Source organism: Sciurus carolinensis, chromosome 7 (assembly GCF_902686445.1).
Source record: "Sciurus carolinensis chromosome 7, mSciCar1.2, whole genome shotgun sequence".
Lineage (NCBI taxonomy): Eukaryota > Metazoa > Chordata > Mammalia > Rodentia > Sciuridae > Sciurus > Sciurus carolinensis.
In genome coordinates, this window is record NC_062219.1 from 53,314,196 (window position 1) to 53,339,750 (window position 25,555).

The 25,555-nt window shown below is 40.5% G+C and overlaps 1 protein-coding gene across 2 annotated transcripts in view; it reads left to right on the plus strand.

Annotated features, from left to right (window-relative positions):
• Nucleotides 1-1,437: 1,437 nt before the first annotated feature.
• Mettl24 (methyltransferase like 24) overlaps nucleotides 1,438-25,555 on the plus strand; it is a 97,456-nt gene continuing 73,338 nt past the window's right edge. For both annotated transcript variants that reach the window (XM_047558133.1, XM_047558134.1), the window contains exon 1: nucleotides 1,438-1,834. In XM_047558133.1, coding sequence (XP_047414089.1) covers nucleotides 1,517-1,834 — 318 coding nt within the window. In that variant the 5' untranslated portion in view covers nucleotides 1,438-1,516. The remainder of the gene's footprint in view (nucleotides 1,835-25,555) is intronic.

Sequence of the window (25,555 nt, forward strand, 5' to 3'; positions counted from 1 at the left end):
GTCTACAAGCATCACATTACTGAATGGTAGGGTCCTGATTCAAATACATTTCAAGTAACTAGACACAAGATGTAAGACTGTCTCTTATAGTTAGTGTACAGAAAATGTACTTGTTTGAATTCATTAAAACAAAGCCTATCTGTAAAAGTCAATCATAATGAAAGGTTCAGGAGCCTGAGGACCTGTCATGGTGAGAGAAAGGACTAGTTTGGGTGGAGAAATTGTGTCACATGTAGAGAAAGCATAAGTGCTTTGTTCAGTGACAAAGAATAAATTGGGTCTTTCTTAAGCCAGGAAAGAGGACTTTAGGGAGGAGAGTTCCCTATGGAAAATTCCCAAAATTCAAACGGGGAGGGGGCTGGGACTCAGTATTGGTCTCTGTTGTCCAGTGCATAGGCTTAAGGGGAAGAGAAGAGAGGCTTAAGAGAAGAGAGGTCAGAAGGGGCAGCCTCACACAGTAGCATGAAAAATGCAAGCATAAAGCCCCAGGGTGGGGGGGGACCTGGTCATAGTTCATAAAACAAAAAACAAAAATGACCCAAACCTAAACCTAAAATTCAAACCCATTCCAAACTGATGGTGGGAAAGAATTCTACCAGCAACTGAAAATGGAACATGTAACACTGGACTTCAGGCTGTGAGCATTCAGTCTGATTAATTAAGGTCAAGGTGATGATGGCCATACCAGCTGGGGAGCATTTTGCCCAAAGATAAATTTGTCCCTCTGTATCTCTGCAAGACAGCAGGGAGGTGTGTGTTTGGAGCTAAATTAATTTGATTTACATCATGCCATGGTAACTTCTGTTCTCTCTCCCTGCTGTCAGATGTCTTAGCTGGCTTTTCCCTCTCCTTCTTCACCCCCACACATTTCATAACACAGGGAGAAAGCACGGATTGGCTTCAGGCAGAATTTAGAAATGGAATAACTAATTTGATTATTCTGCATTGAGTGCTATTCTCTCTCCTCCTCTTCCCCACCCCCACTCCCCTTCTCAAGGGAGAGAAGTTGTAAACCCTAGCATAAGTATGATTTATTTTTATATCTCACTTAATGGCACAAACTGCTCCACAATCAGAACTTGTTCCTTGTAGCAAAACCTGGCAGCTCACCTATCGGCTTCCTGCGTGACTTCTAATAATACCAATACCAGAAAATGAAGTTATGGCCGAGGAGTCTATTAGGAATAAGCTTTTCCTGGCCTTGTGTCTTTCACCTCGGCCGGCTCTGGAGGTCAGGGTGGAGGGCGCTCCTTGGGAGTCCCTTGCTTAGTCCAGCCGCTTGCAGCCGGGGGACCGCGCCTCGCCCCTTCCAACGGCGGGCTGAGCCCGGCTGGGCAGGATAAGGTTACGCTGGGGCTTCCACAGTCCGGAGGGAGGGAGGCGGGTCCGAGCCCGCGCCCCGGCCCGAGGGGGAGTTTCCATAGTTGGCAGCTCGGGCCTGCGGGGCCATCCCTGCTGGGCCAGGAGCTGCCTGCGCTACGGTACCCAGAGCGAAGTCCCGGGCCAGGCCCCCGCCATGGTCCGGGAGAGGCCTCAGGGGAGGAGCTGTGGCGCCCTGCACCGGTGCCTGCTTGGCGCCGCGCTGCTGCTGGGCCTGCGACTCTGCGTCGAGCTGCGACGCGCCGGGTCGGGACCCCCAGTCCGCAGCGCCTCGCGAGGCCCGATACCCCGACCGCCTGGGCCGCACCTGCCACTAGCGCCCGTCCCGCCGCGCGGCGCAAGCAAGAGACAGGTGACCTACGTGCGCAGCGGGCGCCGAGCACCGCCGGGGGGCGGCGGGAGCCGGACACCGGAGCCGAGCTGCTGTTCCCCTCGCGGGCGGCTCCGCCGGAAGGTCAGTTGCAAACCGGGCAGTCTTGGGCCTTGGATCAGAATCCCCCACCCGGACCCCGCTAAGGAGCCCTCCGCCCCGGGCATGGCAGCCGGCCTTACTTGGGATCTCCAGAGTCTTCCCTTCTTTCCTGTGCTCACTCAGGCGACTTCACTGGTGGCATCCTTCAGTGCCCCAATGGAATGAAGTGGAACTGAGCAGAGTTTATTTCATATTCAATCAGGGTTTGCTGAACATCCTCTGTGTGCCAGGCCCCTTTCTAGGCTCCTGGTATCCAGCAATGAAGAACAAAGCCCTGCTTACTTTAGTGAGAGAAGATTTGAGTGACAGGCAAGGAAAGGGAAAGAAAGAAAGCAGTCGTGGTTGCCATTATGTGCTTTCCCCATGGAGGCCTGGATAAAGCTGGGTGGGTATCCACAGTGAGTGGCTTGTCTCCCACCTTCATCTCAGCGATGAAGTTCCACCTTCCAACCGAATTTCCCTGGAATCCCACCCCAGGCCTGGATGATGGCTGGATGGTGGTGAGAAATCAAGCCCCCAGCACCACTTAATGGCAAATTAATCGATCTTTAAGGACCGAAATAATACCTTGTGTCCGACTTAGCACCGAACAGTGTTGCTCTTCTTACCTCATTAATTTCTCGCCTCACACCTCACTGAATAGTCCAGTTTTAACCTCTGATTAAGCCCCTCGCCTCCCACCCTTCTTTCGGTGCTCGTAGTTTACACGGACCTTTAGAGTGAAAAGATTAAGAACTGCACATATGAGCTTGCCTAGTTCTTAGACACATCACGCCGGATCCCAACACCAATCACATCCTCTAAAGCAACCTCTTTCTGCTGCCTGGCATTTCCTCTGTTCTTCTAGGTATCACGACCGCCCCAAACCTGCATCCTGCACAACCCGTACTCTCTGTTGGCTCTGCTGCTTTCTTCAGCTGCCCAATTCTACCCTACTTTTCAATATCCTCCACCATTTCTTTCCTGCTTTCCTTTTCCCACTTCCTCTGCAGGCCTTGTCCTCTGTCTTCCCACACCACTGCTGTTTCTTTCCAGGTCATCCATGTTATCTTCCTGGATAAACCCAGTTCTTTTTTTTTTTTTTTTTCCCTCTGAAACAGCACATCTATGTAAAGCCTTAATTAGCTCTTTGAACAGAAGCAACCACTTCTTCTCATGCTCCTCAGGCACTTTCCATGGCGCTGTATTATGCATTCAACACACTTGCCAGGAGCTTGCCAGGCACCCAGTGCTGGAGGGAGCTCAGAGTCCAGTGGAGGAGGCACTTAGTAAAAGCATCCAGTGCTGTGACCAGTCTGCTAGTTCACATTCAGACCTGGAACCTACAGAAGGAAGAGTCAAGAAGGCAGACAGAGGAGGGGACATTTGAGCCAGGAATTGACATTTCTCGAGTTTGACTTCTTTTGTCCCTCTGTAGATGTCCTCAAATGTCCTATCCTTGATACCCTTCACTACACCCTGTACCTTTTCTTTCAGATTCACTGTCAACATCTGTTGTTTCTGCTATCACCCATCCAAGAATTACTCTTAAGTCTTTGTCTCTACTTCAGACACCTGGAGCCCGGGTTACAAATGGCAAGGTTTGGAATGCATAAACTCAGAATCACTAGGGGGCAAGTTCACGTCTAATCCTTTAAGAGGCTGCCTCAGTGATCCAGACTGTAGATGGGAATGGTGCAGGCAGGGAAATAGGTGTGAAGGTGATGAGAAATTGTGTGACCCTGGGTACATGTAAAAGATCCATGAAGGAGCGGTTAGTTTCTGTTTGTTTTGCTTTGGTGGATGGACAGAAAGGAGAAGCTTGGTTTCAGGCACGTTAGGTTTGGGATATCCTTTAGACATTCAAGTGAAAATATCAAATAGGCAGTTGGACATATGAATCTGGGGCTTGGAGGAAAGGTCCAGGCTGAAGTAGTTATTTGGGAATCATCCATGTACAGGTGGTACTCAAACCATGAGACTGAATGAGATCAACTAGGGAGTGAGTGTGGCTAACAAGGACAAAAGACCCACGTCTGAACCCTGGAGCTCAATTTTATTAAAATTAGATTAGAAAGAAAATAAAAAGAAAATATTTAGTATAGTGCCTGATACGTCCAAGCACTCAATAATGGTAGCTTTAATTTTCACATATCTGTCCCTGCTCTATAGCTTCAACCATTCTTCAAATGTGATTTGTTAACATTTATTTCTATTCCTTTGACTCATGCTTATTCCTTTTTCTGCAAGGTCCCCATCCTCCTTTTCCTGTAAGGTCATCCATCCTCCTCCCCTCTCCATCCTTGAATGTTCAGGTCAAGTTTTATCACCTGGAAACCATCCCATGTCAATCCTGTTTCCATGCTGATCTTGCCCCAGTTTGGAATGACAACGGCTATACCTTCTGTGAGCTGTGAGTTGCTTTGTGCATGTTAAGACCTGATAATCCATTTCAAATGGAATGTTTTGTCTCCACAGTTGTTCTCAATGGAAAGGATCACATTTCCCATAGTAACCTCTAGCAAATACTCCAGAGATTGAAATGTGTGAAAATATAAAAATCTTACTATTAGCTGGTCATGGGTATGCCTTTGGTTATATTTTTTATATATTATGTAAGAAAGAAGCAAAGGCTAAGTATTACTGTAAAAATATTAGGTTCTTAGCCTCTTAAAGAAAAAGTTTACCTGGATTGCCTTCTCTCTAAATGTTTACTTATTTTCAAATATACATTTTACTTCCCCAAGTTCCTAGATAGTTAGGATCTTGAATTTGTTTCATTTTCCCATTATATGACAGTTGAATTAAAATATTCCTCAAAACTGGAAAGACCAGTTATCTAATCTGTCTTCCCATTTCTGAGAACCAAGCTGAATATTCTATATCTCTCTGGGGACAAATCTTGTTCCTTTTGAGCCTCACATCAAGACATGGTATAATATCAGCTGAATGCACCATTAAATAATTGAAATGCATTTGTCAGGCTCTTTGGATTTTATTTTATTTAAATTTTGCTTGTTGGGAATACTGATCAACAATGTTATGAAGTTCTTGGTTACTTTGCCCCAGGCACCTGCCAGATTGGTAAAGGAGAGCAAGTTCCATTCTATTTTGAGGACAGCTTTTTGGGTGGATGAAAACCTGCATGAAATAATTGGGTTGCCGAGCATTTCTTGTCACCATGCTTCCTTCGCAGGTGTTAGAGGCACAAAAATTCAGCAATTATATTGCCACTTTAATCATAGCTTATGCTACTCTTAAAGAAAACAATCTGTTATAAAAAAGAAAAGTGTAGTCCTCATAAAATTCTTTCCCTCTTCTCACATCCCCTTTTTTTCACCGAGCTGCATAGGAGCTAGCTATTATTAAGTCCTCTTGCACATCAGGAGTTCTAATCTAAGAACATTATGAAATGAGAACAAATGAGAAATGATGGATAAATACTGCCCTTTTTGATTGTGACTACCCTGGAACCTATATATTCTTGTATGTTCCAGACTCCTTTAAGCCCTCCATCAGAGTTCTTAATCTCTAAATTTTGCATACTAAATATTCATAAAACACCACTGTGATTCTTTTTCTTTCCTTTCTCTCTTTTCTATGTTTCCTTCCTTCCTTCCTTCCTTCCTTCCTTCCTTCCTTCCTTCTTTCTTTCTTTCTTTCTTTTTTTCTTTTCTTTTCTTTTCTTTTCTTTCACACATTTACTATGGTTCCCATAGGTGAAGTTCTTTGAGTGGGGTTGTGAATTCATAGAGGACTAGATATGGTCTCCATGATTTATGTTTCTTCATGCAGCTCTGCATGCTGTAACTCTTAAAGGTTGGCACTCCACCTAAAAGACAGCAGCTTTTAAAACAGAGGGCTCATATGCACAGGAGAGATACTTGCTCAGGGGCCAAGCTTCCTGAAGAAATGTCTTCTCCCTTATCAGAGACACGTAATTTGACATTTAATATGTTGGCTGGGAAAGTGACTTCTGAGTCACTGCGCTGCAGAACCCAGCAATGTGCTGGCTTGGTTTGTGAGTTACTGATCCTTTGGAACAATGTGTCAGGGTGGGTGTGTGTGTGGGGTAAGGAGCTGTTTCCTCTTCTTCTGAAAACCCATATGGCAAAATTTGGTCTTTCTCACTTCTTGTCATCCTCCTCTTAGTTTTCTAATTCTGTGATTGTCAGCAAGAAAAATGAGGAAAAGTGGCACAGCATGCCCCCCAATATATCCAACCGCATTGAGAGTCCTTGTTCTTTAAAAAAATACTTGGAGGCAGGTTTGAATTCCTTGTGAAATATGGCTCAGCAGTAGTTTACGGCCCCTCAGGTTTTTGCACATGTACCTACACTTCTGTCCTTCAGGGAGCAGCATGAATCAGTCCTCTCACACGGTCCTCAGGAGGCAAAGTATTTCCATTTTAAACAAAGTCATTGAGGGTAATTGAATGAGCTCCAGCAATATGTGGGTGTGAAATAGCAGTTGCTTAGTTTCATAAAGAAAAGCAGGTTTTTATTACAACTTTGATGTGCCTGCGACAGGGAATAGGGCTCTGCACTCTTTCCAAACCCTGCCGTTAGTTCTCAGAGAGCACTCTGCGGGCAAAGGAACTGCTAATGGAGGCTGTATTGTTTTTCAACAACTGCCGGTGGAGATTTTAGGTTTTTGTGTGTAATTTGTCCGGGTCCATTTTCTCTAAGGAAAAGAATGCCTTGTCGGTGCTCTCCAATAGAATTGGATTTCCTTTTCAGTCTGTGAAGAGAATCAGGGCCTTAGAGTTAAACCGAACCCTGTCAAGGCTGGTAGGCATTTGAGTTGTTCCATCTGTGCAATGATACCTTTGGAGTTCTTGTGTTTATAAGGAGTTTGGTTCTTTGTTCTATGATTCGTGGAAAGTATCAGGCGCCTGTTTAATTTGCTAGGAGACACACACAGAGGCAGGAATCTACCAGGGTTGATAAGCTTTGAAAAGCAGCAATAGGGTCCTCTGAATATCTTACATTGGTTCCATTAATGACCTGTGGAGTTTCTGCTAAAAGAGGGTGGGAAAACTTGCTGTTCAAGAAGCATTTTTATCCTGCCAAATAACTGAAAAGAAACTGAGTTTTAGGAGCCTTATGATCCAGGGCCATGTATAATTTAAATGAATAGCAAGCTGGGCTGTTAGTTGATGGTGTAGGAGGTAAATTTGGACTATGATTTTTGTTCTAGCCACATAGTGTTTTATGTTTCTGAAAATAAATATCCTTTTTTGGGGGAGAGGGACTGAGGATCAAACCCAGGACTTTGTGACTGCCAGGTAAGTGCTATAACCCTCCAGCCCCAACCATATCATGAATATCTTTAGATGAGGAGATGAGGCATCTAATGGGATCCAGCTTATTGTTCTTTCCATTTACATTACCTGTCTTCTAAAGGCATTTGAAGTTACAACCGTGAGCCAGATGTTCTCAAATTAGCAGTTGTTTTTCCTAAAAAGTGTTAAGCAAGATTAATGCTGCTCAGTTGCAGCGTGGCACATAACAGGTAGAGAGAGAAGTTGAAGGTCCTTTTGAACTCTTCCTATAATACAGTTACATAAGACTGGAAGTGGTCATTGGGGAGGGTAAGTTTGAAGGGCATATATAAATATTATTGACATTAACAGTATTAATATTAATACATTATTAATGTAATATTCTTTTGGTTGTGAACAACAAAAATGGACTCTAGTGTAGCTTAAACAAAAAATAAGAAAAGAATTAAAGAAATTTGATGGGACCTTGCAGATTTCTCATTGAGTTGGAGGAAGAATTCAGTCACCATCCTGTGGAGGGAGGGAGGAATAGGGCTACTCAGGAAATCCTAGCTTTCTGAGTTCCTTCTCCTTCTTCCTCCAATGCCACCAAAGTGACTGACTTGATTCCTCTCCAGGGCTGTCTCTGATGTTCACCTTGGGTTGACTGGTTCTGGCCACTTTCCCTAAACATGGTAAAATGGTACCTCTCCCTGTCTTGGACACCATTCTTAGAGACAGGGAAACTTCATCTAATTTACCCAAAAAAGTCAAGTCCATGCATTCCCTAACTATTGAGTATCATTTTTACGCAGTATTTTATTCTCTTATTTCAACTAGCCCATTTTGGAACTCTTGGACCTGAGCACCTAGAACAGATTACAGTATTTGGGTTTTGTTTTTGTGTTTTAATAATCTCAGACCCTAGCATCTATGTGAATGTGGGTTTGTATATGTATGTATATATGTATGTATCTTTATTGCTTAATTACTTCTGTCGAGATGTTTCCTTATAGATAACCCTATTTCCAAGTAGCATTTGGCAATAAGTTGGCACCTTGCATATATGATTATATGTAAGATTTTTTTATTCAGTGTACATGCCTACAATATACAACTGAATGTATGTCTATGTATATGTATATATAATTCTGCCCCCCTTGCTTTTTTTTAAAGTAAAAAGTTATTTGTGAAGACTTGTAGAGAAAGTATCAGTCCATGATTCCAATTAGAGTTCTCAAACCTAAGTCAGAGTCTTACATTCTTTGATTTTCTTTTTCTGTCAATGGAGAGTTACTTTTAAGAAAAAGCACTCAAATAATTCTTCAGGCATCTGATTATTTACAGTCTCCTTTCCAACTGGCTAGTTTGGGATTCCTAAACATATGGTTATTTCTATATCAGTTAGGACTCTTCAGGTTGTAAGTGGCAGACCCAGCTAGATGTAGTAAAACCAGAGACTGATTGAAATGGCAGGTACCAGCTGAAAAAGGAGACCTGGAGAAACCAGATCTCCGGGAACCCAATCATGAACTAAAACCAGCCTTGAGGAAGTCAGTTATATAGTACCAGAGATTTAGTGAGTACTTACAATTTTTCTTGACCATATCTTCCCTTCCTGTATTTGAGGAATTCTCTACCTTTTCATGAAAAGAACCAACCCCTTGCCCCATTTTCCCTTGCACCTAAAGTGCATTCATGACTGGATGTGGTAGAGTATGCTTGTAATCCCAGCAGCTTGCAAGTCTGAGGCAGGAGGATCACAAGTTTAAAACCAGCCTCAGCAACTTAGCAGGGCCCTAAACAACTTAGGGAGACCCTGGCTCAAATAAATAAATAAATAAAATAAAAATAAAAATTGGAGTGGAGTTCAATTCGTGGTACCTAAATAAATAAATAAAGGATATTCACGGGACCTAAGCATCACCATTTAGATACACTTGCATGAGAGTTTGGATTGTACCCTACAGATGCAAAAAGTAGATGGTATGAGGACCACAGAATGGCTTGGTGGTCAGAGTTCTAGCAATGGTGAAACGAGCTGTGCGTGGCATCTGCCCAGTAATGAGGCAGTGTGGTCTACACCTGCGTGTCAGGAGGTGGTGTTCCTGCCCTGTCGATTCTGCAAGCTAATAAATCTTTAATCAATTCCTTTTCTGCTTAAGTAGCCAGAGTAGTTTCTATTGTTTACAACTAAGAACCTTGACAGACCAATAAATTAGAACTGGCAGTTCGGAAGTTTACAACTGTAACTTTCCCTTTTCAATTTCCAATTTTTAAATAGGTCTATTTAATTCAGATTTTGGAACATGATGATTGGGGCCATGTGAACTATGGGCCGAGGAGCCTTTCTCTGACAAGATAATAACATTTAGCTTCAGATACTAAATTACACAAATCTGCTAACCTATCTCTAGAGTCACCAAGTCCTTTTCATGATACCATTTGCCTGAAGTATTAGGCAGGAAGAGGCCAGTTTATGCTGCAGTCATAAACAAAACTCCAATCTTATGTCTCACACTGACAGAGATTTATTTCTTGTTGGTGCTGTGTATTCACTGGTTCATGCAGGGTTGGTTAGGGGGTAGGTACCTTTTTGTGCATTTATTGGCCTCTCTCTGGACTCCAGGCTGGCAGCACAGCCACCATCTGGAACATTGCTAGTCACCTTGGCAGAAGAGGGAGTGCTCTGGAGGGGCTCATGTGGTAGTATTAAAAACCCTGGCCTGGAAGTGATACATATCACACCTGTTCTAGATTCAATGGCCAGAGCTTGTTTCTCAGTCCCACCAAAGCCAGACGTACCACCCTGCTGTGTATCAGAAGTCAGAATTGGAAATATTTGGTGAGCAGCGCTTAGGGCCACCATAGTATGGTGACCTTTCAATCATCCATACATAAACGGACATTGTGTAGGTCATGTTTCACATTTGTGTTTTGATGTCTCGCTGAATCTGTGCATTTGACAGTATTGGATAAAGCATGGTTGGCTCTTTTTAGGGGGCTGAGATCTAAAATGAAGCAGACATCTGAATTTAGCAGCATACTAAAATAAAACCAGACTTGATTTACATCTTACAAACAGTGCTGGGGCACATCCTGGAGTTTGTTAAATACAATGATTCTTGTTGACATTGTTTATGTTAGGTTCTTTGCACAGGGCAGTAATGGAAGGATGGTAAGCCAGTCTCTCTCTCTCTCCCTCTCTCTCTCTTTTTTTTTTTTCCTTCCTGGGGATGGGGAGAAGCAGCAAGTTATTCAAAAAAATAAAACCAGAAGTGCAAATGAGCACAAGGCCTCTGATGAGAGGAGTCAAACTCTGTGTCTAAATCCATCTTCATGGCGATCCCTTCCTCATTTTTATTTGGAGCTTATTGAAAGACTTCCAAATGTATTTTCAGAATCTAACCACAAATCAGAGGCAATACTCGTGTTGAATAGCATTTACTCTTATGCACAATATGACAGCAAGCAATTTTAGTTTATATTTCATCTACTTTGAGTAGAGCACAACAAATCACTTAAAAATCCTAATTAGCAAAATACATGCTCATTGAGCTCAGCATGATTAGGCTGTGGAAAGCAGCTTCTTTCGTCAGCAGTTTTGGGAGTAGAACATGGGAAAAGCCAGTAAAGGTAATACAGGGGATCTTTGGATACCAGTTTATGTGGATTTACAAATGGCATGAAAATACTTGAGAATGTTGCAAACTCACCTGTAAAATGGGCTCATATTTGTCGTTTTTGTTTGCATTGCTAGGGATGGACCCTAGGGCCTAGTGCATGCTAGGCAAGCTCTCTGCCACTGAGACACTCCTCCAGTCCTGCTTTTACACTGGAGGTCGGAAGCTTAAATTCTCTCTGCTGCTTTCTGAATATGGATATGTGGCATGCCTCCTCTGAACTTGAGTTTCTTCCTCTGTAAAAAATGAGTAGTACATAACTCACAGGGTTGTTGTGAAGATGAAATGAGAACACAGAAGTGAAAACATCAGGCAGTGTCCTGGCACAGGGAAACAGTCCAGCAAATGAGGGTCATCTGTGTTCAACTTGGTGTTTCACCACTGCAACACTGGTTTATGAGTACCAGGAAGCTATAGGCAAGTGGCCTGTGATGTATAAAGCCCAGTATTTATTGGCACCAGGGATTGAATCCAGGGGCACGTAACCACTGAACCACATCCCCAGTCCTTTTTTTGTATTTTATTTAGAGACAGGATCTTGCCAAGTTGCTTAGGGCCTCACTAAGTTGCTGAGGTTGGCTTTAAACTCTCAATCCTCCTGCCTCAGCCTCCCGAGCTGCTGGGATTTTAATATTAAAATGTTAAATATTTTAGTATTTCTTTTATTCTTCTTGAAACCTAAAACATATGTAATATACTCAGGGATTAGAGGAACTGGAATATACATATGTGTGTATAACATATATGAATTATATTTATATATATAGAATGTATATATATTTTAAAATTTGAAAGGCTAGCTATAACTAGTACATTTTTGTTAGTGTATGCATTGTACATTTATTCCCCATATGAACCCACTTATGAAGTTGTTTTACCTATTTGCATCAGTTTGATTTCTTTTTTCCTTAAAACTAATTACAAGTATCTTTTATAAAATGCTGTTAAATAATTTTGTTTGTATGAGGATTGACTGTATAAATGTGATTCCAAAAAGATAGTTGAAAGATAGTTTTCCCTCAAAAGAATGTTTACAAGTCTCCCATAACTACCACCGTTGTGGGTCACCTACTACCACTCCATTACTTCTTTAGTTCAAGGGAGGTCAGTTAGAGTAATCGTGGGTTAAAGAGCTAATTAGTAAATGCTCCTGTCTTCCACATTTTAGTTAAATTTAAGTGAATATTATTGTAGTTGGTACTTTATATGCCTTTTAAAGGTAAGTTCAATTTAGTCAATATAGTAAGCAAAATATTAAGTATCAACGCTGCACCTGGTATTGTGGGGAATATAAGTCCTTCAAGAAGTTGTAATTTAAGTGGAGATGGAGGAGATCATAATCCTAGAGGAGTTCATTTATTCTCTAGTTCTCAGAACCAACCCATGAAATAGGAATTGTTCTCATTTCACAGACAAGGAAGCCAAGACTCAGGGACATTAATAAATTTGGATAAGAGATGAAACAAAGGCTTCAACTCATAATTTATGCCGTTTCCCATCTGCCTGCTGAGACAGGCAGTTATCAACTAATTCTCACATAGAACAGATTATTTAACAGATAGAAGTGAAAGTCTTGTAAACAAAAGACACCACAAATCTAAAAGACAAGTCAGAGTCTAGGGGAGGATGTTTGCAATGCATATCACCAATAAAGGATTAATATAAAACTGTAACAAAACAAATAAGATAAACAAGCAGAAAACCAACAGGGAGTTACCAGGAATTAACAGAAGAGGACAAATAAAAGTTAGAAGAAAAAATGTATACACACATAAAAAGGTCAAGACGGGAAGCAAATCAAAACAATGAGATTCAGTTTCACCCACATCCTGTGGGAAGAAACACAAGAAGTCTGATAAAACAAGGATTGGTAATTATGTGGAGAAGAAGGAACTCCTATTTACATTGCTTTACACAAAGTAGCTCCCTGTCTCCATCCTTCTAATACTTTCTCTTATTTTCTCCATAGAACTACCATTTTTTTCTAACCATTTTTCTTCAATTCTTGTTTTCAGTCACATCCCCATGAAAGCAGGTAGATGATCTGTCTTGCTCACCACTATGTCCTCAGTGATAGAGTACTGGCACATAGTAGGTATTCAGCAAGTACTCACTGGAAGAATGGTCATTTCTTTTAGGTACCAGGAAAATGGGTTTGAGGAATTTCTAAATGTTTCAAAGGCAACACCTAAGTCCCTTCAAGAGTTCTGATTTCCAAGTAAGGGTGCTGCAGATTCCTAGCAAGAACACCCAGCATTCACTTTGCTTCAGACTACAGAACAGAGGGTGAGAGCCACATTGAGCCTGCACCTATTTTTATATGGCTCATGAGCTAAGAATGGTTTTTACAATAAACATTTGCAATCAATTGGATGTTAGAAATATTAACTTTGAACTTCTGAAACAAAATAGTGTAAAAAATCCATTCTTCTTATTGTTAAATCTGTATTACTACAAATTGTGTGTTATTATTTTTTACATTTCTTCATTAAAAACATTGTAGAAATTTGTCTTCTTTCTTGTTCTATAATACCTACTTAATTTCCTTGATTTTGCCTCTTTGCTCACAGAGTCTAAAAATTTAAGAAACGTTTTTTCTTCTTTTTTTCTTTCTTTCCTTCTTTTCCAGGGGCACTTAACCACTGAGCCATATCCCCAGGCCTTTTTTGTATTTTATTTAGGTACAGGGTCTTGCTGAGTTGCTTAGCGTCTTGCTAAGTTTCTGAGGCTGCCTTTGAACTCATGATCCTCCTGCCTTAACCTCCTGAGTCACTAAAAAATGTTTTCTTATCTGGCTCTTTTGAGAAAATATTTGCCAACCCCTGTTGCAGAAGTGACCTCAGGTCCACTGAATGTGACTATTTCAGGTGGGGGTGAGAGAAAACTTCAGTGAACACAATCAATTCCAGGAGACTTCCATGCTAGAATTTTCTATATGTAGCCTGAGAAGAACAGTCCTAGACTTCCAGCAGGTGCTGAGAAGATGTTCTGGTACTCTCTAAGCCTTCATGGTAGTGCTACCATGAGGTCTTGAAGGTCTTTATTCTGTGCCATTGTCACGTAGTGAGTATTAAGAAGGTGGTTTGGACCTTGGCTTTGCCTGCTCCAACCTGCTACTCCTTTCCCAATGCAACAGTAGGGTTATTGGGCAGATTATGTTGTGAAAGTCAGATGATCCCATCATGTGCAGCTTCTGGAGTCACTTTTCCCTTAATACTTTGAAAATGGCTTGAGCCCTATAGTAGGAGTTCATACTTTTCGTCCCATCTAATATTCTGACATTTCTGAAGCTTACATTTTCTGATCACTTGTTGCAGAATTCCTGCTGCAAGGTTAGTGTTTCATCTCTGGCCTGCACTGCACCTCTTTAATCCTTCAGAGTGACATCTATAGGCCTGATCTAAGGTCTCAAAGAAATAGAGGGAGCTGTCAATGCAGTTCAAAACAAATACCAACCTAACACCGATTCCTCAAAGTTTCCTTGGTCTTTGAGATTTTTTACTGGGTGCCCTTTCTTCCCAGACTCCTGCTACATTGTTCTGCCTTCTCATAAGCACCTCTCTTCCATGATCAAGCCTTCAAACCCTACTCCCCACCCAGTGTCTTGACCTTCCAGCAAACAAATCCCAAATATATGCCTCTCCCCATTCCCACAGGCATTTAGCTTCCTGTTTTCCCCTCTCCCTCCAGGTCTGGCCTAGAGATGAGTTATGCCACTCTGGCAGAGGGCAGACGTGGCTGCGATCAGACATTGTTTGCAATAATGGTGTTTCCCCCATCCTCTCTACTATTAGACAATCTACATAATATGCTCAACACAGAGCTTCAAAGATAGTAAGCACTCATTTTGTGTAGATTGTTATTATTAAGAAGATTGCACCGATTTAGGTCCAGTGCTGGTCCCCTCATTCTGGCTACAGCCACTGCTGTGTTTCCTTATAGGTGAAAGATATTATTAGTGGTGCTTTGTGAGCAGCAATATATTGCTTCATGTGGAACCCCTGTATTCCTTTATACATGTCTTCCTTTCTTTCTTTGACTTTTGGGTTTTTCTGGTGAACTCTGTTTCCTTCAGTCTGCTGTGGAAAGGGTTCACATAGAAAGTGCTGGCATGAATATTAGGGTTCAAGAGATTCAGCAATTGCACCCCTAGAGATAGGCTCAAGAGAGTTAATGACATATGTTTACACAAAATTTGTGCACAAATGTTTATAGCAACATTATTTATAATTTCCAGAAACTGGAAACCACTCAAATGTCCAAAATGGAATCTTATTAATCCAGGAATGAAGTACTGATACATGCTAAAGCGTGGATGAACACTGAAAACATTATGCTAAGTGAAAGAAAGTAGTCACAAAAGGGCACATATTGCATTAATTCCATTTTAATAAAATGTTCAGAAGAAGCAAATCTATAGAGGTAGAAAGTGGACTAGTGGTTGCCAGAGGCTAAGAGTAGAGTGACTGCTCCTCCAAAGTTTCTTTTTTAGGTGATGGAATATTCTGGAATTAGATAGTGGTGATTGTTGGACAACCTGTGTACCGAAAGTCACTGAATTATATCTTTAAAATGTCAAATTTTACAGTATGTGAATTTTAAAAAATGCCCAGGAGCCCATGAAAGGAATGGTAGTGAAACCCCATGTTTTGCTCTGCACAGATAAAGATAAAAGAACTGTGAGAGAGCCCTGCTACCCGGGTCTGGGGTGGTGCTCACTGAAGGGTGCAGTCATGTTTATTTAGCAGAAATGTGGAGTCCATGCATTTGCTTGTGTAGGTAGCACCTGGTTTGGCCTTTCAGGAGTGATCACCTGGCTCCTGGTGAGCTTCAGGTGCTCATTCTCCCAACAGCCCCCCAAGCCTGGCAGGCATCTGTCAGAAACATACATACACAGCCATGTGTGTTAGGGACCTAGAGAACTTGCTAGTTGTAGATGGAAGAGAACCTCACACTGTCATCTCTGTGCATTTGTTGGCCGCCTGGTGTGTCCATTTTTTGCACAAAGCACTGACACAGAACACCAGGGGTTTGTCAAAACAAACAACAAAACACCTATCGGTTCATTGCATCTCTCTTAAGCAAGAGGGTTCTTTTTTTTTTTATTTTCCCCCCTTACCCCCATACCTTCCCTTTATTCCCCTTTGTCTAATCCACTGAACTTCGATTCTCACCTCCCCACATTGTGTGTTAGCATCCACATATCAGAGAGAACGTTTAGCCTTTGTTTTTTGGGATTTCACTTAGCATGATGGTCTCCAGATCCATCCATTTGTTCGCAAAAGTCATAAAGTCATTCTATTTTATGGTGGAGTAATATTCCCTTGTGTATGTATGCTACATTTTTTTTTATCCATTTGTCTGTTGAAGGATACCTGGGTTGGTTTCATAGCTTAGCTATTGTGAATTGAGCTGCTGTAGACATTGATGTGGTTGCATCACTGTAGTATGCTTATTTTAAGTCTTTTGGGTAGGATAACTGTGTCAAATGGTGGTTCCTTTCCAAGTTTTCTAAGGAATCTCCATACTGCTTTCCAGAGTGGTTGCACCAATTTGCAGTCCCACCAGCAATGTATGATTGAAACTTTCCCACTCATCCTGGCCAACATTTATCGTCACTTATATTCTTTGTAATTGCCATTCTGACTGGAGTGAGATGGAAATCTCAGTGTAGTTTTAATTTGCATTTCTGTAACTACTAGAGATGTTGAACATTTTTTCATATATTTGTTTTCAATTGTATATCTTCTTCTGTGATGTGCCTTTTCAGTTCCTTTGCCCATTTATTGATTGGGTTATTTGCTTTTCTGATGTTGAATTTTTTGAATTCTTTATATATTCTGGAGATTAATGCTCTATCTGAGGTACAGGTGGCAAAGATTTTTTTCCCATTCTCTAGGCTTTCTCACATGTTCTTGATTGTTTCCTTTGCCATGAAGAAACATTTTGACTTGTTACCATCCCATTTATTGATTTTTTATTTTATTTCTTGCACTTTAGGAGTCTTGTTGAGGAAACTGGTTCCAAAGTTGACATAAGAAAGTTGGGCCTACATTTTCTTTCAGTAGGTGCAAGGTCTCTGGTCTAATGCCTAGGTCCTCGATCCACCTTTGAACTGAGTTTTGTGCAGGGTGAGAGATAGTTCAATTTCATTCTAATACATATGGATTTCCAGTTTTCCCAGCACCCTTTGTTGAAGAGGCTAGCTTTTCTCTGATGTATGTTTATGGTACCTTTGTCTAATATGAGATAACTGTATTTATGTGGGTTTGTCTGTGTGTCTTCTGTACTGTACCATTGGTCTTCATGTCTGTTTTGGTGCCAATACCAGGCTGTTTTTGTTACTATAACCCTGAATAATAATTTAATGTCTGGTATTGTGATGCCCCCGCTTTACTTTTCTCACTAAGGATTACTTTAGCTACTCTGGGTCTCTTATTTTCCCAAATGAATTTCATGACTGCTTTCCTATTTCTATGAAGAACTTCATTGGAATTTTAATGAATCACATTAAATATGTACATTGCTTTTGGTAGTATGGCAATTTTGACAATATTAATTGTGCCTATCAAAGCACATGGAAGCTCTTCCCATCTTCTAAAGTCTTCTTCAAAATTTCTTTCTTTAGTGTTCTGTAGTTTATTACATTATAGAGTTCTTTTACCTCTTCTGTTAGATTGATTTGCAAGTATTTTATTTATTTATTTTTTCTTTGAGGCTCTTGTGAATGGGATAGTTTTCCTAAATTCTCTTTCAGTTGATTCATCATTGGTGTATAGGAACACAATTGATTTATGGGTGTTAATTTTATATTCCACTACTTTGCTGAATTTATTTATGAGTTTTAGAAGTTTTCTGGTGGAATTATTGGGTTTCTAAATATAGAATCATTCGTGGGCAAACAGAGATAGTTTGAGCTCTTCTTCTATTCATATTCCTTTAATTTCTTTCTTTTGCCTAATTGCTCTGGCTAGTGCTTCAAGGACTATGTTGAATAGAAGTGGTGAAAGAGGGCATCTCTGTCTTGTTCCAGTTTTTAGAGGGAATGCTTTCAGTTTTTTTTTCCTTTTAGAATGATGTTGGCCTTGGGTTTAATGTATATAACTTTTATAATATTGAGATATATTCCTACTATTCCTAGTTTTTCTAGTGTTTTGAATATGAATGGATGCTATATTTTGTCAAATGTGTTTTCTACATCTATTGAAATAATCTTGTGATTCTTGTCTTTAGGACAGTTCTTGTGGTGAATTACATTTATTGATTTCTGTGTATTGAACCAAACTTGCATCCCATGAGTAAACCCCAAGCAAGTGGGTTCTTACTCTGCTCAGGACTTCAGCTACCTTGGCTCTTTTTCCTCACTTTCATCCCTACCCAATGACAACTATCATCTCACTTGCAATGACTTGTGTGCAGGGAGCATTTTGTTACATTTTTGAGGGCATTTGTGTTAAAGAGAAGAGCAGTGAACTTAGACAGCTTTTCCTAGCTTACGAAGACTGGCTCTGTTGTTATCCCAAGTGTTTTTGTAATAGTCTTATTAGTGAGATGGACATTGTTTCCTTTCTGTCAACAGGGAATCTGGTCACATTACTTGGTCAAGATAAATTGATATTATAACCTAGGTCAGCTGAGGTCAGATTTAGTGTTGTTTCTACTCTGTTATACCTACTCTATGTCAAAATCTAAATCTCATAAAAATGTTGATTATTATAGATTTTAGGTTTGTTATTAAGGCTTCTTAGCTATTTTCCAAAATCAACTAATATTTTTTAAGAGTTTAGTTTTAGCTATTTTTGTCAGGTTGGGAATTTCAAGTATGTCTTACATTGCTTAAAAACAAATTCAAACTGATTATATAATTATGATAGGGAATGTTCTTTTGAATTGTGAATATTCATTTTGCACTGAAATAGTAAAAAATAGCTGATTTAACTAATGTGCAGTTAGAAAAACCTCAATCAAGAGGAGAGAACTACATCAGTTATGAAACTGAAATGCTTGAATTTATTTGGGTACCCTGGATACGAGAGTTGTTTTGGAAAATCTGAATGCCTGGGCCTTATTCCTGGACCAGGAATGTTCTTATTTATAAAAGCAAACCACCAGCACAGATTGGAGCCTGTTTAACACATACAACATCAAATTCTTCCTTATTTATAGTGATGTGTTGAGACAAGAAACAGGAAAGAAGTACTATCTATATGTATAATTTGTGGTCTTAAAACTACAGGTAAGTGATGATGCATAGAATTGAATTAAAGACATGCATATTTGGTCAAGTCATTAGCTTAATAGGAAAACCAGAAAGTGCCCTTAAGGTGTTTTTTTTTTTTTTTTTAAGTTTTAATAATAAAACCATACAGGAATGGGAGAAGTGGGGCAAGGGAAATTGGAAATTCAATTTTCTGTGTCTTTTATCCAAGGAATTCTTAGGTTATAGTTATTTTGAAACCAAAATTTTTTCAACTTAAAAATAGAAGTGAAGAAATAGGAACAGATTGGAGACTAGAGGGAAAAAAATGTAGAGAGAGAGAGAGAAAGAGAAATACAACAGGGAGGCTGTGTACAGGGAACACTTCTGTTCAGCTCTTCTCAGATTTCCTCAGGACTATGCAGATAACCAGGCGGTTAAGACTTGAACTGAGTTCACAACAGGGGTTCTTTATATTTTTCTAATATGAAAATTTGCTCTGGAAAGCACTGCAGAAATACTGAACATCTGCACACATGCACATTCATTGGTAGTTGATTTCAGAGCGTTCATGGTCCTTGTGAAACTAAACTCTTCATGTGAGAGTGAATCAGAATCACTCTTAGCAGTTTTCAGAATATAGATACCTCTCCTGATCCAGGCTTCCTGTAAAGGGCCACTCCCACTGGGAGGCGAATAGTTGGTCAAGATATGGACAATTATTTTGGGGATGACTGATTCCTAAACTTGGGGTCGGTGGTTCAATAACTAGTGTTCACCTTTCACTGAGAGCTGCCCCAATATTATGGGCTTTTCTTTTCTGGAATCATCTTACTGTGAGCTGAGTGGAGTCCTCAGGGAGGTGGAGCCCAGTGTTCTGGTCTGGAGAGTAGGGTTCCACCCCCAAGGCCTGGCCCAGTTACCTCCTCCAGGCAGGCACTGTGATGTGCATGTTAAAGACAGCCAGGTCTGCCTGTCTTGGCCTCCTTAAGCTACATCTGGAAGGGCAGCCATGTTTTCTCTTCAGAATAGTAGCCATCCCTACCATTGATTTTTATGTTATTTCATTTGTAAACAAGCTCTTGTTCTGTGCTGTAAAACTGGCCAATGTTAAATTTTTGAAGGTGGAAATATTTCTCTTGTAGTGAAAATATATAAAAGGAAGTTATAGGTCATCTCTTCCATCTTGTCTACATTCTGATTTATGTTTCTGTTCCTCCAGCCACACACTGATACTAGCCTACCAGCATTCTAAGTCGATCAATAACATTGCGCTGCCTCTGACTATGCACTTGTGTAATCTCTACAACATTTAATTAACAAGTTGAGTAGAAGCCTCATATCAAAGTCACCCATTTGTAGTAATTGGGTCAGTTATATAAAAGGTGGTTAAAGCAAGGAATCACAAAAACATGTACACGCACAGTTTATTTTAACTGAAAACATACGCATGCATATTCATTTGCCAATCTTGCGTGCACCCGTGCGAGCGCGTGTGTGTGTGTGTGTGTGTGTGTGTGTGTGGTCCCCTGGTTGGAGTTCTGGTCTTGCAAAAATCCATCTGAACGGCATCACCCATCCTTTCCAGTTTTGGTTTCTTAAAAATGGAGCAAGAACTTGACACTTCTAAGCAATTCGATTGTAGAACACTCTGAGATTTTAGTGATTTTGCTCTTTCGTTTTACAGTTACTTCACCCATACCAAATACAACAACATTTTAAAATAGCACCTGTCTTTTATGGATTTGGTTCTTATAGGAAAAAAAAAAAAAACCTGTTTTCTTCAGTGCACATATTTCATGGATTTACCTAATTTTCAATTAAATTATGTCATTTCAACTGATATATACAGCTGATATGAACTTGTTTAGGAACAAACCAAGTGACTCCTGCTGAAAATAAACTAACCAGTTAACAACAGGAAAGTACAGGGAGAGAAATTCTGAGCTAGTTTTGTACAGACAGGTCAAATGTATCTTATAAAGTATGTTGTGTGCCATGTTTTAAAATATGTTGATTCTACTTTACCTGTAAAATAAATTCCTACAAGGACTACTCACTTACTGAACTTCAAGAGAATCTGCACAGCCTTGTGCAGGATGAATGATAAGAACTAAACCAGAGCAGTTGGGATCAGAAGGTTATCTTTGTGATGCCTATGGATCAACCCCTGATGACAAAGATAGTTTTATCTTTGCCTGAACAACTACATTTTCTGCATTTAACGAATAAAATTTATGAGAACAAGTATTTGTAGTTTTCAGTTCTCTGGAATTGCGAAAACAAACTTTCAATATTATAGAAAAGCTCTGTGCTCTCCATAAACAGATATGGATGAAATCTAATATGTTTTCAAGGTATAGAAACTTAGCTTAAAGTTTATAATAACTGACATGTAAATATTTAACTTTTTAAAATCTATCAAAACAAATGCTAATATTTAATGGAGTATTTTAAATTCTCAGAAATGCTTTTTTTTGCAGTTTCAGTATCTGCTAAACTGCTTATCATTTTAAAATTTCTTTTAATTTGAACAAAACTAAATCAAAGACATTTAGGATTTGTATTAGTTCAACTTCTCATCTCTGTGACAAAATATAATTTAAAGGAGCAAAGGCTTATTTTGGCTTAATTTCACAGTGATATCCTGGCTCCATTGCCTCTTGTCCTGTGGTAAGACAACATCATGACAGAAGAGTGTGGTAGTCAAGTCACCTCATGGTGACTGGGAAGCAGAAAGTGACAGAGAGAGTGGCAGGGGCCAGAGACAAAATATACCCTTTTAGGGCATGCCCATAGTGCCCTTCTTCTTCCAACTGGGCCCTACCTTCACAGTTTCTACCACCTCCCGATAATTCCATTCATTTCTGAATTTGTGATTGGGTTAATCCATCGATGAAATCAGAGCCCTTGTGATCCGATCATTTTCCTGAAGCCCCACCTGTGAACTTTGCTGCACTGAGGACCAAGCCTTCAGCCTGTGAGCCTTTGGGAGGCATTCCAGATCCAAACCATAGCAGGATTTGTAAAAATTTATTTCTACCTAAGAGTATATTTAGCTAGATTAAGCTATTACTATAAAGTCCACTTAGTGAATTTCCCTACTTTTTTCCAAAGTAATAAAACAATTGTCCTCAGCCCCAAGAGTTATAGCAAGTTCTTTCCTCCCTGGCATTTAAATCAATGTAAAAATGTCCCTTGGAACAGTTCTGTGGAGAATTGTAAAAGAAGCAAAACATGTGGTAACTTCATAAGGCTTCTAGTTCTGGTTAGTTCAACACACTTGAATCAGATTATACCAAACGTTTGATAAGTATAAAGTGAGAAATAGATAATTTCTGAAGCACTTCATTGGCATATGCCATTTTACACTGGGGGAAGCTTGAAGGATTAGGTCACTTAAGGATAGTATGTGGGACTAAAACTGGACCCCGAATACCGAGTGGAATTTGAACTAACTAATGAGTAAGCAAGAGAATTCTAGTTAGGAGGAAAAAGGCCTGGCAGAGTATGTTAGAGGCCTAGAAAACAGGCCAGACAGTAGGATTTGTAACCACAATTTCCTTATGGTCTTTATCTGAGGACCTAACTTCTCTGAGTCTAAGCTTGACCCTGAATTATCTTTGGTTACATATTTTTTCTTTCTCTATCCAAGACTTTCAAAAGGCAGTGGTCTGTTTAAGCATTCCATTTAATCTTTGATGGTGTGGAATTGGGAATCTTCTATGTGAATGCTGGCAAAATAATGACAATCATCTTGCTCTGAGTACATTTTAGTTGCTTGTCTTAGTCAGGATAGGCTATAGTAACAAACACCTTTGTAGATATTTGGATTTCAAATGCAATTCAGTGAATTCAAAGAAAAAAAAATTTTCTTTCTTGCTCATGCTACATGTCCAGCATGGGTTGATGGTTATAGTGAAAGGTAAGGTCTTAGCTTGTTACTATCATTCAGGGACTCATACTGACCCCTGCCAGTACTTACATAAACAATTGTTATTCATCAGAAAGGCCTGAATCCTTTCACCTGTTTATTATAACCCTTCTCTTTAACTCTCCAAGGGTTCATCAGCCATGACCTTTTTAGAGCTACTAGTAAATTTCTTAGTGTGTTTCACATCTTATGGTTAAAGAATTTAATAATTTCGTTACTCATTGCATCAATGAGTCTGCTAATACAAGACAGCCATTGCGGTTTTACCTGGAAGTGAATTGATATTAGCATGTCATGTCTTTATGAACAGGAAAACTCTGTGTAGGGAGGATAAGTCTCTGAGAGATGGGATGGAGGCAGCCCAGTGTAGCAGAGCAGGTATGGAACTAACTGCTTGAATCTCATCCCTGCTACTTCCTACCATGTGACTTTGGTATGTCATTTTATTTCTCTGAACTTCATTTTCTTCAATTATAATATAAAGGGGTGGTCTAGATTAAGTTCTCTTTCAATGCACTGATTTTCTATAAGTATGACACATGTAAAATTTAAAGCTAGACATCATTTGCATTTTCTGGATTCTGTATCTTTTTTTGTAGTTTGTTTTTTAAGTTCTCCCTGTGGAAGGAAGTGTGTATGTTTTTCTTCAATGCAAGTAATATTAATCCTTTCTCATGCCATTAAGAAATGTATTCAGAATTTCATCAGCTGAGATTTGCTATATTTATTTGCACAGTTTGTCCCCTTTGCTCTTGCTATTTCCAGTCTGCAGTGGGGAAAAGGGAATAGGCCAAGGTCAGCTGCCACTTCAGCAGCTTAGCTTCCAATCGTGGAGAGTCTCACTCCTATTCAGCAAAGAGCCCTGAGTCCAGAGAGTCACCCAGCAGCAAGCCCAATAACAACTGACTTCCCAACAAGTCTGCTTCCTTCAGCAATTCTCCATGTTCCTCAAAAGGACCACTTAGTGATAAAGATCGGTAGATTTTTTCCTTCCATTAGATTTGAGGCTTAAGTGCTTTTGGTCCTAGAGGAGTCCAGCCAGCTCTGACTGCCTTGATTTACACTGCTGGCAGTTTCCCACAGATTAAAAAGAAACATTTAGTGGGCTTCTTCTAACTTGCCAGGCGCTATAACTTACAGTGCATTTAGACAGAAAAATGTTCTATAAATATAGAATTATGCAAGGAATGTCCCAGAACCAGAGCCTTATCTCTAATTGTCAGGTAGGATTTACTGAGGCAACCAAAACCTTTCACTGTCTAAGGGTCAGAGAGAGAGAGTTTGGGCAATATGAAATATGGACAATATGAAAATGAGAAACTTAGTATGAATGGATCCATGCCTAAAACTGAAAATTACACACATGCATACAGTTATGTGTACCCAATGACATATTCAAGGGATGCGACAGCTTCATGAGAACCTGGGGCTACTCTTTAGTCATGTGGCACATGCTGTGTGATGTGGCCGGCCTTCTGGGACTCAGTTTGCTCTTTTCCTTGCAGCCACCCTGGGCTGTCCTCCTCATAACAGGGCAACTTGTGTCTTTGTTCATGCCCTTTCTCACAGGAGATCATTCGAGCATCATCCAGTGTTGTTATGGTTTGGATGTGAGATGTTCCCCAAAAACTCAGGCAAGAAGATTTGGAGGAGAAATGATTAGGTTATAGCCTTAATCTAATCAGTGGATTAATCCCCTGATAGGGATTAACTGGTAACTGAAGTGGTCGGGTTTGGCTGGAGGAGGTAGGAATTCGGGGTGTGGCTTTGGGGTATATATTTGTATTTGGCTGGTGGAGTCTCTCTCTCTGCTTCCTGATCACCATGTGAGCTGCTTCCCTCTGCCACACACTCCACTATGATGTTCTGCTTCACCTCGAGTTCCAAGGAATGCAGACTGCTGTGTATGGACTGAGACCTCTGAGACTGTGAGCCCCTGATAAACCTTTCTTCCTCTACAAAGGACCTCTTCCTCGGGTCCTTTAGTCACAGCAGTAAAAAAGCTGACTAAAATAAGTGTCTAGGCTGACTTCCAGAAATTCAGTGCTTCTCATCAGTGCATTGTGCCACGTGTGGCTGCCATCCCACTTGTCAGCCTTCGGGTGGCCTTGGGCTGTTGCTGCAGCTCTGTGTCACATGCTCTGTGTGGTCTCGGCCATACACTCTTTCTGCCATGACTCCTGTCCTCCTACCTTTGGAGACTAGGGATGAGGCATGTTCATTCTTCTTGTTTGGAGTCTAAAACTGAACACTCTCCTTGGTTTGGATGAGGTTTGAGGACTGGTCTGGGCTGAGAGCCCCCACAAAAGGTCTGGGAACCCCACTGTGGACTACTCTAGGTCCCAGGTGAACTTGTGGGGGAAATGAAGATGACCATACAAGTACTGAGGGGGAGCCCCTCTTTCCTCTCTTCTCCCTTATACTCCTTTTCCCCTGTTTCCTTTTTCTTTCCCCTTCCTTCCTTCCCAGTGCCTTTTCTGTCCCTCCCCACCCTTGGCCACATCATTTTCCTTTGGCTGTGACAGCTACTCAGGATTCTGAGCATCCTTGAAATGGGTATACACAGCAGACCTTCCAACCTGAGAGACTGATGTTTCAGAAATTGGTGACTCTTCAGAGGAGTGGTTAACTGATTGGAGTTTTCTTT